Below are 18,725 nucleotides of genomic sequence, written 5' to 3'. Positions count from 1 at the left end.
CATAAATATTTGAGAATTAAATTTCAGGCCTTCCCCTAAACTACCATTTCACTCGGCGTGATTAAAATAATTTATAGCCTAGATTGTAGCGGTTCATCACCCGACTTTACATTCCGATTTTCATTAAATTCTCTTGAGCCGTTTTCTCATGATGCGTGTACAGACAGACAGAAATTACGGAAAAGTAAAAAATGCATTTTCTTGTTACTGTGGACATGACCGATACAGAAATACCATTCTTTTCAAATTCTGAGCAATGTACAGACAAAACTCTTATTTTATATATATAGATGTCCATGGGCAAAGTTTTCGTATTTGCTTCTAGAAAATCAATCCATTCTCCAGGGTAAACTCTTCTGTTAACCCCTCACAGTGTCCTTAATGGTTTGAGGAGGGCACCACAGTCACACTTGGTGGATTGAATATATTCCTCCGGAGCAGGACCGCAGTACAGGCGCCGTGACCATATCGAATCGTATTGAGAGCGGTATCAGTTCTTTTTGTCAGGTCAAAGAGTAAATTAGAATGAAGCAAAGGTCAGAGATGTTGCTATGTTCTTGGTGTCCATGCTTCCTTTTGACTGAGCACTGGAATTGAAAGTACTTCCCATGATCTTCTGGCCATGTATAATAGATAAGGTGAGAAGTAATGGTGTAGATGGGCAAGTTAGGTTTGCCATTTTTCTTGGAATATTTTCACAACAGCCCTTAAGCTCCACAAAGTAAGGTGGGCATGATGATGTTCAAGACAGGAGTCCAGTACCAAGCGAGTTGGTTGCACAATACAAGATACGCAGCTGTAAGCTTGCTTTTAGGAGGTGATGGGTTCGAACCCTATTATTAGCAGCTGTTTGAATTAGTGCAATATTAAGCCAGTAGAAGAAACTAAACAAAATAGGAAGCCAATAGGTAGGATTTAATCTCTATGCACGTGAAATATTCCATGCTGTTCATATTCTCGAAAACAGTTTTCTCTGATTCTGTGGTCAGTTAATGTTTTATCTTAGCTATTTTATCATTTATTTACAACTGAACTGTGCTTGTTAACAGACTACTATTTACCCTTCCCAATGCTATTTGATTTTAAGCACTATTTCACTCCTACATAATCTTCCCTCCAGATTCCACTAGAGTAAGACATAAACTGAAGTATTCTGAATTTCATTTTCATCTAAGTAATGAGGTCATGGTACTTCGTGTTGTAAGCACATTTTTTACCATTATAATATGAAAAGGTTATTGTTACAGGGCTTGGGAACTGCCACGGTATTGAATTATGAGCAGAATATGCATGATGCAATCTCTGTTCTACCGCATTTACCGACTGGTCTCGATGTGAATGTGAAATTCACAGGGTGAGTCATGTGTATTTTACTTTTCTGACTGAGAAATTGGTGTTATACTATACTGATGCTATTTTAGGTTGTAGTTTTTCCTCTTATAAGATAATTTTTTAGTTGAGCTTCTGCTGTAGAGCAGTTGCCTAACTTGATTGCTACATGATAAATGTGTTTGTCATTTGCCTGTTTTTACAGATTTTAAAACTAATAAACTGAAATACTAGTTAGTGACACTAAATTGCTTATAACTTTGGCTGGTAAGGATCTGTTGTGTATGGTTGAGTATTTTGTGATGATCCTCAAAGGTCTCATTCTCGAGGAGATCAGTGCTGCTGATCAGTATTTCTCCAACATTGTAACCGGTATTTCAGCTGTTACACAAATACAGTTACAGGGAGGAAAGTAAATCAAATTACAAGGTACCTAAACACTATATACACTGTAATCATGCAATGAACTGTGGCGAAAACAGCAGAAGTAAATATCAGTGAGGGCAACTTGACGATAACAAACAAGGAATGAGGGACGTAACTGGGAACATACCAGGGGCATGATTATGTCTAGGTTGCGGTTTGGAAAAATTAACAGTGATCTTTGATTTTCAAAATATTATTTACAAAATGGACTTTACAAAAGAAATAAATTATAAACAGTTTCAGTCAATGTGGAAAATACCGATACACCTTTCGTAAGATACAGATACATGTTCTTAGAGACACATAAGTTATATATTCTTTGACGAGAGCTTCCTACAAGTTCAAAGAGTTAAGCAAGTACAATCTCAGTACAAATCAAATTCCACAAATACAATATTGAAGGTAAGAGGAAGCACAAACTACTACGTTTTAGAGTGAAATCAAAACTAGCTTTTCACATCTGATCAAAGAACGGCGATTAGGGCAAACTCCTGTGATACACCAATGAAAACTAAATGGGACTTAAACTCGCACAGAAAGCAACAGCACTTACCCTTAGGCAACCCATGCTATTACTGAGAAGACGTTCACGACGTCAGAAACTTCGGCAGGCTCAGTAGGCCAAGACCAAGACGGCTCAGAGACTTAAGACCTCAGACCTCTCACGAAATGCTGCCTAGCCCCTTTTTAAGGGGAACCCTGGCCTTGGAGTAGTCAATCAGAACACAGGAGCTTGCCCAGACTGACCAATCGCACCATTTTCTTCGGTCGCGATGTTCGCATACTTTCTCGAATACATACAGTCGCGAATCTTCCATTTCCAGAATAGTCAGAACATACTTGGTGGGTTACTGTAATCACGTCCTAGTTCGTGAACCATGGGCAACGGCTGAGTGGCCTAGTAAGTGGACCTGAGAGTTGGGATACAAGTCGCTATGGAATGGGAGTGTGCATCTCGGACGTATTCTGAGTCGTGGCCCTCCTTGTGCTCAGACGGCTAGGACTATACAATTCACCGGTGGTCCATAACCCGTTAGAGGAGAGATCCTCATTGGACTATGTGCAAGTAGGGTAGCATCCTGCTTCATGAATTTACAGAGCTCAGAACATTTTAAGTAAGCCTCGGATCTATGGGAGTAATGGAGTCCCACTCCCATTTGACAGGCGAGGGACTCCCTGGAAACAACTTCGCGAACGAAATGGAATTCGATGGGTAGCTATCAATATTAATGGGGCTTATGGAAGAAAGAAGGTAGAACTGGCTGAGTCAGCAAAGAGGATGCATCTGGATGTGCAAGGAGTAAGTGGTATTTGGGTAAGGGGAGATAATGAGGAAGAGATAGGAGATTATAAAGTGTACTTGATGGGTGTTAGAAAGGGAAGACCGGGCGAGTTGGCCGTGCGCGTAGAGGCGTGCGGCTGTGAGCTTGCATCCGGGAGATAGTAGGTTCGAATCCCACTATCGGCAGCCCTGAAAATGGTTTTCCGTGGTTTCCCATTTTCACACCAGGCAAATGCTGGGGCTGTACCTTAATTAAGGCCACGGCCGCTTCCTTCCAACTCCTAAGCCTTTCCTATCCCATCGTCGCCATAAGACCTATCTGTGTCGGTGCGACGTAAAGCCCCTAGCAAAAAAAAAAAAAAAAAGAAAGGGAAGGGCAGAGTCTGGGGTAGGGCTCTTTATCAGGAATACCATTGCACGCAACATAGTTTCTGTTAGGCACGTAAATGAGCGAATGATGTGGGTAGATTTGTCAGTTGGAGGGCTTAGGACAAGAATTGTGTCCTTGTATTCACCATGTGAGGGTGCATATGAGGATGAAGTTGACAAGTGTTATGAAGCATTGAGTGACATCGTGGTCAGGGTCAACAGCAAGGATAGGATAGTGCTAATGGGCGATTTCAATGCGAGAGTTGGGAATAGAACTGAAGGATACGAAAGGGTGATTGGTAAATGTGGGGAAGATATGGAAGCTAATGGGAATGGGAAGCGTTTGCTGGACTTCTGTGCTAGTGTGGGTTTAGCTGTTACGAATACATTCTTCAAGCATAAGGCTATTCACCCAGGCTAGGGGTACCAGAGCCATAATAGACTATATCTTAACAGTGACTTCACGAAATCTGTTAGGAATGTACGAGTTTTTCGGGATTTTTCGATGATACAGACCCCTATCTGATCTGTAATCAACTAAGTATCTCTAGGCGTAGGGTAGAGAAAATGAAATCTGTCTGCAAATGAATAAGGGTAGAAAATCTGTAGGACGAGGAAATTAGACAGAAGTACATGGATATGGTTAGTGAGAAGTTTTGAACAGTAAGCAGGTTCAGGATATAGAAAGTGAATGGGTGGCATACAGGGATGCTGTAGTAGAAACAGCAAGGGAATGCCTAGGAACAACTGTGTGTAAAGATGGGAAAAGGCGAACATCTTGGTGGAATGATGAAGTGAGAGCAGCCTGTAAACATAAAAGGAAGGCTTATCAGAAATGGCTCCAAACAAAGGCGGAGGCAGACAGGCAATTTGTACGTAGATGAAAGAAGAGCGAAACAAATAGTAGTTGAATCCAAAAGGAAGTCGTGGGAAGATTTTGGTAATAACCTGGAAAGGCTAGGTCAAGCAGCAGGGAAACCTTTCTGGACAGTAATAAAGAATCTTAAGAAGGGAGGGAAAATGGAAATGAACAGTGTTTTGAGTAATTCAGGTGAACTGATAATAGATCCCAGGGAATCACTGGAGAGGTGGAGGGAATGTTTTGAACATCTTCTCAATGTAAAAGGAAATCATCCTGGTGGTGTTGCAAACAGCCAATCTCATGGGGAGGAGGAAAATGATGTTGGTGAAATTATGCTTGAGGAAGTGGAAAGGATGGTCAATAAACTCCATTGTCATAAGGTAGCAGGAATAGATGAAATTAGAGCTGAAATGGTGAAGTATAGTGGGAAGGCAGGGATGAAATGGCTTCATAGAGTAGTAAAATTAGTGTGGAGTGTTGGTAAGGTACCTTCAGATTGGACTAAAGCAGTAATTGCACCTATCTATAAGCAAGGGAACAGGAAGGATTGCAACAACTATCGAGGTATCTCATTGATTAGTATACCAGGCAAAGTATTCACTGGCATCTTGGAAGGGAGGGTGCGATCAGTCGTTGAGAGGAAGTTGGATGAAAACCAGTGTGGTTTCAGACCACAGAGAGGCTGTCAGGATCAGATTTTCAGTATGCGCCAGGTAATTGAAAAATGCTACGAGAAGAATAGGCAGTTGTGTTTATGTTTCGTCGATCTGGAGAAAGCATATGACAGGGTACCGAGGGAAAAGATGTTCGCCATACTGGGGGACTACGGAATTAAATAAATGTAGATTATTAAAATCAATCAAAGGTATTTATGTTGACAATTGGGCTTCAGTGAGAATTGATGGTAGAATGAGTTCTTGGTTCAGGGTACTTACAGGGGTTAGACAAGGCTGTAATCTTTCACCTTTGCTGTTCGTAGTTTACATGGATCATCTGCTGAAAGGTATAAAATGGCAGGGAGGGATTCACTTAGGTGGAATTGTATTAAGTAGTTTGGTTTATGCTGACGACTTGGTCTTAATGTCAGACTGTGCCGAAAGCCTGCGGTCTAATATCTTGGAACTTGAAAATTTGTGCAATGAGTATGGTATGAAAATTAGCCTCTCGAAGACTAAATTGATGTCAGTAGGTAAGAAATTCAACAGAATTGAATGTCAGATTGGTGATACAAAGCTAGAACAGGTCGATAATTTCAAGTATTTAGGTTGTATGTTCTCCCAGGATGGTAATATAGTAAGTGAGATTGAATCAAGGTGTAGTAAAGCTAACGCAGTGAGCTCGCAGTTGCGATCAGCAGTATTCTGTAATAAGGAAGTCAGCTCCCAGATGAAACTATCTTTACATCGGTCTGTTTTCAGACCAACTTTGCATTATGGGAGCGAAAGCTGGGTGGACTCAGGATATCTTATTCATAAGTTAGAAGTAACAGACATGAAAGTAGCAAGAATGATTGCTGGTGCAAACAGGTGGGAACAATGGCAGGAGGGTACTCGGAATGAGGAGATAAAGGCTAATTTAGGAATGAACTCGATGGATGATGAAGCTCTATGCATAAACCGGCTTCGATAGTGGGGTCATGTGAGGCGAATGGAGGAGGTTAGGTTACCTAGGAGAATAATGGACTCTGCTGTGGAGGGTAAGAGAAGTAGGGGGAGACCAAGACGACGATGGTTAGACTCGGTTTCTAACGATTTAAAGATAAGAGGTATAGAACTAAATGAGGCCACAACACTAGTTGCAAATCGAGGACTGTTGCGACGTTTAGTAAATTCTCAGAGGCTTGCAGACTGAACGCGGAAAGGCATAACAGTCTATAATGATAATGTATGTATGTATACTTTCTAGAATTAACTAACAAAGGCCAACCCATCCTGTTCAAAAATTCATGTTACCGAGCTCGATAGCTGCAGTCGCTTAAGTGCGGCCAGTATCCAGTATTCGGGAGATAGTAGGTTCGAACCCCACTGTCGGCAGCCCTGAAAATGGTTTTCTGTGGTTTCCCATTTTCACACCAGGCAATGCTGGGGCTGTACCTTAATTAAGGCCACGGCCGCTTCCTTCCCACTTCTAGCCCTTTCCTGTCATACAGTAAGTACTACTTAAAAAGATTTACAGGTAAAATCTTCTACAAACTCTTTCCACTTCCAATATATCATTCTACACCTGTGTCAAACATCATCATCATATATTTGTTTTCTCAGGTGCAATGATGATATACAGTTAAAGTTTACAATTCACTCCGCTGTAGCTATAACTTCAACTTTTTTTACAAGTAGAGTTACATTTGCACCCCCACAGAATTCAGCTAAACAGGAAGAACTGTTAGTTTCAATTTGTTTATGGTATGTTAGTCTAGGGGTCGTAAGTTCTAGATGGTGGGTTAATTGTCAGTATACAAAGTGGCCAAGCGTTTTGTAAATAAATGGCTGAGTTCATTGATGAGTTACAAATTCCAGATGATGATATTGAGCAGCATTTAATATTTGGGAAAAGGGAGGCCTGAATGAGGTGTGAGGGGTTCCCCCTCCTGGGCTTCAATGCCTGGATTCTGTTTTAACAGCTGAGACGATACTACTTTGGGTATGGTGTCGTATCTGGGTAACCATGTACACTCAGAATAATCGAAATGCAGCAGTATGGAAATGGCAAAATCAATAAACCAACAAAGTAAACATGGCCATAATTGTAGTACACTCACAAATAATCAGGGATCATTGAAGAATATAACTAAGTCATGAACTTGGACACTAGTCTGTCTAACGCGGTAACGTAAACAAACAGCAGTCCATCCAAGTATGGCATGCCATGAAAAGGATTACAGCTCTCCACAAAATCCATGCGTATACAAGTACTCAGATTTCAGTTTCAAAGTGAAGCGTTTTAGCAGAGCGCACAAGGAAGCATTTTGCTGTGTCCATTTTCCAAAGGGGCCCAAGGTAAGTACAGATAATAAGGGGCAAGGAAATACGTGAGACATTAATCAGGGAAAGTGAAGGAACTGCTTTTTCATAATAATAATGTATTACCACAAATGCCAAAAACGATATTTACATGCCAAAGAAAGTTAACAGATGATTAAAGAGAGCAACAATATTTTCAGAAATAGATACTTCGGATTTTTAAAATAAATGGGACGACCATTAAATAATACAATTTTCTATCCAAAGCAGCTAGAATCAAAACAAGAGATGAATTTTACAATAGTTTTCATTAGGAGTATCCTACAAATGCTAAACAGATATTACCCATTAATACAAAATTTTAAAAGAATTTTGAACAGGCATATAGGCCACTGTACAATCGCAAAAGAAAAAGAAAAGAGAACCCCGGGACAGGAACGTGGGGAAAAGGGAAGGACGAGGAAGAGAACAGTACCTAAGGCTGGCAACAGGAATTAGGTAAGATAGAACCTACAAGTATTAATACAATCCTGAAATTCGAACAGAAGCTAGGCGTTAATATGAATACAGTTAGTCCTATTCTTGCGTTTGTTCACCAAGTCTTTTAGTATCCAATGGTTCATATCACTGTAATTTACATGTAGTAGAAAGTGAAATTTGGAAAAAATCGTTGTGTAGTTCCAAGACAAACACCAATGTCAACAGCTCAGACTAGTGATATTTGGTAGCGTGAACAGTCTTTAGCAGCCAGTTCGGCATTATGAAATAGGGGAATACAGCTTTAAAGAGAAAATTAAGTATGGGAAGAGAATATAGAATTAAAGTTCGCTCACCCGTCCAGCAGTCCTTGAGCTTCAATCATGAACAACAAACACCATTTTAAAAACATTGCACACGGACCAGCCGCTAGCGCAAATAAAAGAAAGTCCTCCCTCCACACAAGTCGTCTTCTTCATCCAACTCGCCGATAGAGCCCAGAGCAGCCTTATTTATATTACGATGGAAACGTCCAGAAAAGACGAGAGTAGAAGGTACACATTGCGCAGCGAGGTGATAGGGGAGGAGAGGAGGGAGGGCAGTAGTGCGAACAGTACCAGCTGGACGGGCGAAGAGAGCACACACACAGAGGTTAGTAGCAGCATGTCGAGCGTAGCAGACGTAGAATCACGTAGAATAGTAGAAAAAATAGGAGCACGTTATACAGCCAAATAGCTGTTATTATATTACTTCCCTGTCTCATTTTCCTCTCGTCTTTCATAGAAGCAGTGGCATCAAAATAAAACAGAAAGGAAATACATAAACAAACACTTTGGGAAGATAGTGGGAACTGTCAGGTACATCCAGGGAGAGAGATTGCGGAGGCACAGAGAAAAGGAATAGAAATTCAGAAAGGAAATCATTGTCTGTTGCTTTTCTACCAAATTAAAACTGTTCTTGAAATAAGAAATGTAATTCCAATGTTAACTCTGCGAACCATGTGACCTTGCCGCGGTGGGGAGGCTTGCGTGTCCCAATGATGCAGATAGCCGAGCCGCAGGTGCAACCATATCGGATGGGTATTTGTTGAGAGACCAGACTAACGAATGGTTCATCGAAAGGGGGGTAGCAGCCTTTCGGTAGTTGCAAGGGCGGCAGTCGAGATGATTGACTGATACGGCCTTGTAATAATACTCAACATGGCTTAGCTGTGTTGATACTGCTACACGGCTGAAAGCAACGGGAAACTACAGCCGTAACCACCTCCCGAGGACATGCAGCTCTCTCTGTATGAATGATGTACTGATGATGGCTTCCTCCCGGGTAAAATATTCCGGAGGTAAACTAGTCCCCCATTCGGATCTCCGGGTGGGGACTACACGAGAGGGGGCGATCATCAGGAAGATGGATACTGACATTCTGCGAGTCGGAGCGTGGAATGTTAGAAGTTTGAATCGTTGTGGTAGGTTAGGGAATCTGAAAAGGGAGATGGCTAGGCTAAAGTTAGATGTAGTTGGCATAAGTGAAGTACATTGGCAGGAAGAACAGGATTTTTGGTCAGGCGACTACCGAATTATCAACACGAAATCAAACAGGGGTAATGCAGGAGTTGGTTTAACAATGAATAAGAAAATAGGGCAGCGGATAAGCTACTACGACCAGCATAGTGAAAGAATTATTGTCGCCAAGATAGACACCAAACCAATGCCCACCACAATAGTGCAGGTCTATATGCCTACTGGTTCAGCGGATGATGAAGAAATTGAAAGAATATATGAGGAGATAGGAGATTTAATACAATATGTCAAAGGTGACGAGAATCTAATTGTGATGGGAGATTGGAAAGCAGTGGTAGGCCAAGGAAGAGAAGGTAGCAAAGTAGGAGAATCTGGATTGGGACAAAGGAACGAAAGAGGAAGTCGGCTGGTTGAATTCTGCACTGACCATAATTTAGTCCTCGCCAATACTTGGTTCAAACACCACAAACGACGGCTGTATACGTGGACGAGACCTGGAGACACTGGAAGGTATCAAATAGACTTCATTATGATTAGGCAGAGATTCAGAAACCAGGTGTTGGATTGCAAAACTTTCCCAGGAGCAGACGTGGACTCTGACCACAACTTGTTGGTCATGAAATGCCATCTGAAGTTGAAGAAATTGAAGAAAGGAAAGAATGCAAAAAGATGGGATCTAGACAACTTGAAAGAAAAGAGTGTGATGGATTGTTTCAAGGAACATGTTGCACAAGGACTAAATGAAAAGGCTGAAGGAAACACAGTAGAGGAAGAGTGGAGAGTCATGAAAATTGAAGTCAGTAGGGCTGCTGAAGAAATGTTAGGAAGGAAGAAAAGATCAACTAAGAATCAGTGGATAACTCAGGAGATACTAGACCTGATTGATGAACGACGAAAATACAAGAATGCTAGAAATGAAAAGGGCAGCAGGCGATTAAAGAATCAAGTGGATAGAAAGTGCAAGGTAGCTAAGGAAGAATGGCTGAAGGAGAAGTGCAAGGATGTCGAAGGCTGTATGGTCCTGGGAAAGGTAGATGCTGCATACAGGAAAATCAAGGAAACCTTTGGAGAAAGGAAATCTAGGTGTATGAATATTAAGAGCTCAGATGGAAAGCCACTTCTAGGGAAAGAAGACAAAGCAGAAAGATGGCAGGAGCATATCCAACAGTTGTATCAAGGTAACGATATAGATAATTTCGTTCTGGAACATGAAGAGGCTGTTGATGCTGATGAAATGGGAGACCCAATTTTGAGGTCAGAGTTTGACAGAGCTGTGAGTGACCTAAATAGGAACAAGGCACCTGGAATTGATGATATTCCCTCTGAATTACTGACTGCCTTAGGAGAAACCAGCATGGTAAGGTTATTTCATTTAGTGTGCAAGATGTATGAGACAGAAGTCCCATCCGATTTTCGGCAGAATGTTGTTATACCTATTCCCAAGAAAGCCAGTGCTGACAGGTGTGAAAACTACCGCACTATTAGTTTAGTATCTCATGCCTGCAAAATTTTAACACGTATTATTTACAGAAGAATGGAAAAACAAGTTGAAGCTGAGTTGGGGGAAGATCAATTTGGCTTCAGAAGAAATGTAGGAACACGTGAAGCAATCCTGACTTTACGTCTGATCTTAGAGGATCGAATCAAGAAGGACAAGCCCACGTATGTGGCATTCGTAGATCTAGAAAAGGCATTCGATAATGTTGATTGGACCAGGCTATTTATGATTCTGAAGATGATAGGGATCAGATACCGAGAACGAAGAATTATCTACAACCTGTATAAAAATCAGTCTGCAGTGATAAGAATCGAGGGCTTTGAAAAAGAAGCAGCAATCCAGAAAGGAGTGAGGCAAGGCTGCAGTTTGTCCCCTCTCCTTTTCAGTGTTTACATAGAACAGGCAGTAAAGGAAATCAAAGAGAAATTTGGAAAGGGAATCACAGTCCAAGGAGAGGAAATTAAAACCTTGAGATTTGCCGATGATATTATTTTATCTGAGACTGCAGAAGATATCGAAGTTGCTGAATGGTATGGATGAAGTCTTAGGTAAGGAGTACAAGATGAAAATAAATAAGTCCAAAACAAAAGTAATGGAGTGCAGTCGAACGAAGGCAGGTGATGTAGGAAATATTAGATTAGGAAACGAAGTCTTAAAGGAAGTAGATGAATATTGTTACTTGGGTAGTAAAATAACCAACGATGGCAGAAGTAAGGAGGACATAAAATGCAGACTAGCACAAGCAAGGAAGAGCTTTCTTAAGAAAAGAAATTTGCTCACTTCAAACATTGATATCGGAATTAGAAAGATGTTTTTGAAGACTTTTGTGTGGAGCGTGGCATTGTATGGAAGTGAAACATGGACGATAACTAGCTCAGAAAGAAAGAGAATAGAAGCTTTTGAAATGTGGTGTTACAGAAGAATGCTGAAGGTGAGATGGATAGATCGAATCACGAATGAAGAGATACTGAATCGAATTGGTGAGAGGAGATCGATTTGGCTACATTTGACGAGAAGAAGAGATAGAATGATAGGACACATCTTAAGACACCCAGGACTTGTTCAGTTGGTTTTTGAAGGAAGTGTAGGTGGCAAGAACGGTAGGGGTAGACCAAGGTATGAATATGACAAACAGATTAGATCAGATGTAAGATGCAATAGTTACGTAGAAATGAAAAGGTTAGCACAGGATAGGGTGGCATGGAGAGCTGCATCAAACCAGTCTATGGACTGATGACTCAACAACAACAAGTCAGAATCAATTAAAGCAACCTAGAAAATAGAAAAGAAGTCAGAATATGGGAGAAAAGATAAAATTAACTAGGACCGAGAATTGTGTGAGAAAGCTAAAAGAAATAAGAGAAAAAAGTGCCATACGAGGAAGGTACAGAGTAAAAGAAGGACTACTTCTGAGTCACCTGACAGGAAAAAGAGAACTTTAAGGGAGGAATAGTGAAAACAACAAAGACAGACTCAAAAAAGGAAATGTGGAAGGTCTTCCACAGCTCACATGCTTGAAGCGTTCCCACCTCAAGTCGGACTAGAAACCAGTGAGATTCAGGGCAACCTGGCTGTTGCTGAGGGGGGATTGGAACCTTTTGGATACATTGTTGATGAAAGCGAGTTCAAAAGAACAAGACAAGATTGTACACAAATCCAGAGAGCTAGAGAAGACATTACAGAAAAGAGGAATATATTAAAAGTAAAATGAAGTACAGGAAAATAGTTAAACTTTTAATAGAAAAACACAAAACACAATCAGTCCAAAAAAAAAAGGTTGAGGATCTTTTGAAGGGTGGAACAGCTTCATCTTAAGTTGAACCATTTATTTATGTTGTCAGTTGCTGCAGTAGAAAGACAGATAGAAGAATTTCAAGGTAAGAAAAACCTTGAAAATTGAGGAGAATTTCAAGGTAAGAAAAACCTTGAGAAAATTGAGGAAAGCATTTGTGCTGGTATTGTCTAGGAAGGAGATTGTGAAATTGCTATGCTGTAGTAATACTCCATGCATAGAAGAAGAATGCTTAGAGACTGACTTTGTGTCAGTTAGGTGGTTTGTAGGATGCACTGCTTCAGTTATGTTGCCTAAGTTGTTCCATTTGTGGTCCACAACAAGGTTTGCAAGTATGAGCCATTACATTCTCCTTGAAATTATATCCTTTTTCACAGTAATTTTATTTTTCTAATAAACAAAATATACACTTGGAATACCAAGAAGGGGAATAGGGAGAAAATAAGAATATATAAATGCTTTAAAAGAAGGTCTTCTGTTCGGTGATTTTATTCCTTAGCCAGATCAGACAAGTTATAAAGCGCTTAGATAGTAGGCCAGTTCAGCGTACTCTAGCATTGAGTCAGAAATCTGAGTCTAAAGCTGAAGAGTGACTGCAAAGCCCAAGAAGTGAATTACTCATTACTGCCATCTTTCAAGCTTGTCAACTCCATGCATCTTCGAATTTAATTAACTTTTTTTTTTTTTTTTTTTTAAATAAAGTTAATCACTCTTGAGTACAGTTGTGTGTTATTACACATTCTACCAACCTTAAAGACTAGATGTGTAACTGTTATACATGGATATTTGAATATCAAGTTTTGTAAAAGAATAATAATTCAGATCTCAAATTTCACGTAATTTCAGAACCACTCTGATGAACCTAAGTGCTTATAGTTCCTTCACAGTTACTTTCATCACAGAAGCGGCCAGCATGCATACATACATACATGTGTCCACATGGCCAGCATATTCTCTAAAATCTTGCCACATTTATAGCAATCACAAGTAGAGGTGCTTCTATTAAAAACTTTTCTAAAAATTGAAGAAGTTCTATCCATCAAACGAAAATTACCGTTATGTTTGACAGTGTGATATGCAAATGTTCCTTCTTGAGTTGTAGATTTTAATTCTCCTGTAACTACTACCAGTAGCTTGGAAACATTATTGAATGATAGTAAAGTTGAATCCTTAATTTTTTTTTAAATGTGTTCACTGATGTCTGTTATCCCACCATTGAAAATGTCGAATTGCACAGTGTACACTCTACTTTGTCTCTGAACTTCTATTCTCGAATGTACGGAAAATCGTGTTTAAGTGCATCACTGAATGAACATCTTATTTCTTGCATAATGAAAACTCAGTGTACCTGCAAATACAACCAACAAGCATGTGCTAGCAAGGTTATGCACTGAATGGCGATACTGGAAACTGTCTCACTGCACACTTCCTTCAAATAATGCAACCGAAGCTACAAAAACATTTAAGGAAGAAGTGTTTTGCAGTACTTTTCAGTGAACACATTAAAATCCATCTCTTTTGCAATAATCAAGAAGGCATTAACATTTTAGTGAAAAGTTGTATTGTTCCAATTCAGACTATTCTCATTATGACCAAGTAATCTATTTTTGGAAACTAGGACGTTTTTGCATTTCAAGAATGTTTTTTGGTGTACAGGGACAAAGCATCCAAAACAAAAACGTACGGTCGAATTGATGTTGGTGAAAATATACATGTCATGGACAGATCTTTAATATATTATGACTGAATGAGTTGCCTATGTGGTACAGCCATGTAGTTGTAAGCTTGCATTCCTGATAGGTTCAAGCCTCTTCTTCTACTGTCCTCTGAATATGGTTTTGGTTGTTTCCCATTTTCACACCATTCAAATGGCTGTACCTTAATCAAGGCCATGGCCACTACCCTCCCAGTCTTAACCATCTACCATCAATCTTCTCATACCGAGCGATTTAGCTGTGCGGTTGGGGGCACGCATCTGTGAGCTTGCATTAGGGAGATAATAGGTTCGAACCCCGAAGATGGTTTTCTGTGGTTTCCCGTTATCACACCAGGCAAATGCTGGAGCTGTACCTTAATTAAGGCCAATGCCACTTCCTTCCCACTCCTAGCCCTTTCCTATTCCATTGTCGCCATAAGACCTATCTGTGTCAGAGCAACGTAAAGCAACTTGTAAAAAAAAAAAAAAAAAAAAAAAAACAACTGCTAGCAAAAAATATGTATATTAATAGCTATCTTTTCAGGTTAAGAACAGAAATGCAGCTGGATTTGTTAAGATTTCTGGGGATATACTGCACTAAAAGGAAAGGGTTGGATATCTGAAATGCTTATCTGATTACCGTGTGCAGGAAGAAACTATACCGGCAGTGACCATACATCTCAAATTTCATGGGCTAGTTCTGGTGTTGTGAAAAAATATAAAAAGTCCTGAATTTCATCCTGACCCAGCCAGGTTGAATGTAATCTGCAATGCAGACGAAGTCAATAGCCGTTACAGTTAAATCTTTGCATGCTTGTCATTTATGTAGTGTTTTTTGGAAGTTTGTAAAATTCGTGATGATTAACTTCATAAGGGCATGAAACACAAGTGTATGTTTAATGACTGTGTAGTGCAGTAGTGAAATAAATGTCGCTCACTGTGGTTGAACAAACATTTTAAAAATTCATCTGAATATCAGTCTGCAGTTAGTGTGATAGTTTCGACTACTTCAGTGAGCAAGTTTCTTACCAAGAATAATGCACTCAAAAATGAACTTTTGGACAAAAGAGGCTGTAATTGCTTATTATGCTGTGAAACATAATCATAATTTTAGATCTTTAGAGTGTACCTCCAAACTTCTCTGTTCCTTATTTGAACGAAAGTCTTCTTTGGTGAGAACCAAAAGTGGGGCAATTGTCAGAAAAGTTTTAGCTCCTAATGCTTACACGCAAATGCCTGAAAAGTTAGCTGGAATGTCATGTGTTGCTGTAATGGTAGAGTCTTTTAATCGCAGAGCAGATAAATTGGTCCCCATAATGGTGAGATTTTTCACGAGACTGCTGGTATTCCCCAAGTTCAATCAATCAATCAATCAATACTGATCTGCATTTAGGGCAGCCGCCCAGGTGGCAGATTCCCTATCTGTTGCTTTCCTAGCCTTTTCCTAAATGATTTCAAAGAAATGGGAAATTTATTGAACATCTCCCTTGGTAAGTTATTCCAATCCCTAACTCCCCTTCCTATAAATGAATATTTGCCCCAGTTTGTCCTCTTGAATTCCAACTTTATCTTCATATTGTGATCTTTCCTACTTTTATAAACGCCATTCAAACTTATTTGTCTACTAATGTCATTCCATGCCATCTCTCCACTGACAGCTCGGAACATACCACTTATAATACCAATATAAATGGTCCGTTATTGGACATTATAAATTTTCCAGCTAACTCATTCTTGGTTGCCAGCGTTTCGCCCTCGTGTGCTAGGGTGGGCTCATCAGTTGGTACCTAGCACACCTACCAATACGCTGGCTAGTGCATACCGTGTAGGCTAACTGGAGCCACCAGCAGTGCCAATGCACTGAGAGACTTTGTCTCATTATCAGAAATTGATGCCTGCTTGGCCATCAGATGATATAGATGTTATTCCCATAGGGAATTTGAAATATTTGTCCTGAATGAGTAAATTTATAATACCAATATAAATGGTCCGTTATTGGACATTATAAATTTTCCAGCTAACTCATTCTTGGTTGCCAGCGTTTCGCCCTCGTGTGCTAGGGTGGGCTCATCAGTTGGTGTGCTAGGTACCTAGCACACCAACTGATGAGCCCACCCTAGCACACGAGGGCGAAACGCTGGCAACCAAGAATGAGTTAGCTGGAAAATTTATAATGTCCAATAAGGGACCATTTATATTGGTATTATAAATTTACTCATTCAGGACAAATATTTCAAATTCCCTATGGGAATAACATCTATATCATCTGATGGCCAAGCAGGCATCAATTTCTGATAATGAGACAAAGTCTCTCAGTGCATTGGCACTGCTGGTGGCTCCAGTTAGCCTACGCAGTGGCCTCCACGGTATGCACTAGCCAGCGTATTGGTAGGTGTGCTAGGTACCAACTGATGAGCCCACTCTAGCACACGAGGGCGAAACGCTGGCAACCAAGACTGAGTTAGCTGGAAAATTTATAATGTCCAATAACGGACCATTTATATTGGTATTATAAATTTACTCATTCAGGACAAATATTTCAAATTCCCTATGGGAATAACATCTATATCACATACCACTTAGTCGAGCAGCTCTTCTTCTTTCTCTCAATTCTTCCCAACCCAAACATTGCAACATTTTTGTAACGCTACTCTTTTGTCGGAAATCACCCAGAACAAATCAAGCTGCTTTTCTTTGGATTTTTTCCAGTTCTTGAATCAGGTAATCCTGGTGAGGGTCCCATACACTGGAACCATACTCTAGTTGGGGTCTTACCAGAGACTTGTATGCCCTCTCCTTTATATCCTTACTACAACCCCTAATCACCCTCATAACCATGTGCAGAGATCTGTACCCTTTATTTACAATCTCATTTATGTGATTACCCCAATGAAGATCTTTCCTTATATTAACACCTAGATACTTACAATGATCCCTAAAAGGAACTTTCACCCCATCAACGCAGTAATTAAAACTGAGGGGACTTTTCCTATTTGTGAAACTTACAACCTGACTTTTAACCCCGTTTATCAACATACCATTGCCTGCTGTCCATCTCACAACATTTTCGAGGTCACGTTGCAGTTGCTCACAATCTTGTAACTTATTTATCACTCTATAGAGAATAACATCATCCGCAAAAAGCCTTACCTCCGATTCCACTCCTTGACTCATATCATTTATATATATAAGAAGACATAAAGGTCGAATAATACTGCCTTGAGGAATTCCCCTCTTAATTATTACAGGGTCAGATAAAGCTTTGCCTACTCTAATTCTCTGAGATCTATTTTCTAGAAATATAGCAACCCATTCAGTCACTCTTTTGTCTAGTCCAATTGCACTCATTTTTGCCAGTAGTCTCCCATGATCCACCCTATCAAATGCTTTAGACAGGTCAATCGCGATACAGTCCATTTGACTCATTAACTCATTAGGGATGGAATTATTTTTCTTTCAGCAAATATTCTCGTCTAGTTTTGGTGGAACATAAAATAAACATAAACACACTAAAATTTAATATGCCAGGCTGAGCAGTCGAGGTGCTGGCCTTCTGAACCCAACTTGGTTGGTTCAATCCTGGCTCAGTCTGTTGGTATTTGAAGGTGCCCAAATACATCAGCCTCACATCGGTAGATTTATTGGTACCTGAAAGAACTCCTGCGTGACAAAATTCTGCCACCTCTGCAATCTTTCTTTCTTCAGTCCGCATTAGATGATAGGTGCTAATTGGTTTATTTGGAGGTGCTAGGTTTTTTCCACAAGGATTTTTTGACTAAAAATTGAATAATATAACAATTTTAATGGAAAGATCAGTGTGTCATTCACTGAGAATGCTGTGAAGCTGTGAGATCACACACAAATCCATGGTGAAGAAACTGCAATGCTATATCTGCATTCTCAACTGTTTTCCTACATTGTCATTCTCAGCTGTGTAGTGAAATAGTGAAATTGCTTTTACTTCCAGTTCTGGAGAAAATGTTCACTTCCATATCAATAAAATTTACTCATTTTGCAAGCAACATTATCCTTCATGAGATATTACTTCGCAACATTTGGTTGCGTGCAGTATACACTACTTTTGTATCAGTAAAAATTATAAGTTAACTCTTCTATAAGAGAAATTTTTCTCGGATTTTTTAGTTACCTCAGTAAGTGACTCCTTTTTGATGGAGCAACAAGTTTTAAGTGCAATGGCTGAGTGTATGATTGTTTTACCTTACATAAAAGTGTATAAACTTTGCAGAGACTCATCATTGGTTAACTATGGGGGTCTTTACCAATTTGAGAAGACAAATATCATGTTGCTAGTGAAATACTCTCTCGAAGAATAGTCCAATAGAACTAGAGGGGGATGGTTATCTAACAAAGGAAAGATGAGGATATTTTTACGTTCTCTAGGTGATCCCGGATTTTATCCGGCATGGTTGGAGATGAGCAAATTATCACAAAATAATTTATTCTATTATTCTTTAAAAAAACATCTTAAGTTATAATTGTACCATGTTAACTTAAGA

At 39.8% G+C, this 18,725-nt stretch overlaps 1 protein-coding gene across 5 annotated transcripts in view; it reads left to right on the top strand.

The window, feature by feature from the left end:
• The window catches only part of LOC136864136 (ubiquitin carboxyl-terminal hydrolase MINDY-2), a 424,681-nt gene that overhangs the window by 95,763 nt on the left and 310,193 nt on the right, over window positions 1–18,725 (top strand). For all 5 annotated transcript variants that reach the window (XM_067140761.2, XM_067140760.2, XM_067140762.2 and 2 more), the window contains one exon: window positions 1,248–1,354. In XM_067140761.2, the coding sequence (XP_066996862.2) occupies window positions 1,248–1,354 (107 nt within the window). The remainder of the gene's footprint in view (window positions 1–1,247; window positions 1,355–18,725) is intronic.

This window comes from Anabrus simplex, chromosome 2 (assembly GCF_040414725.1).
Source record: "Anabrus simplex isolate iqAnaSimp1 chromosome 2, ASM4041472v1, whole genome shotgun sequence".
In the NCBI taxonomy this organism is placed as follows: domain Eukaryota; kingdom Metazoa; phylum Arthropoda; class Insecta; order Orthoptera; family Tettigoniidae; genus Anabrus; species Anabrus simplex.
Note: the sequence above shows the minus strand (reverse complement) of the source record. Positions and strands in the feature narration are given on the sequence as shown.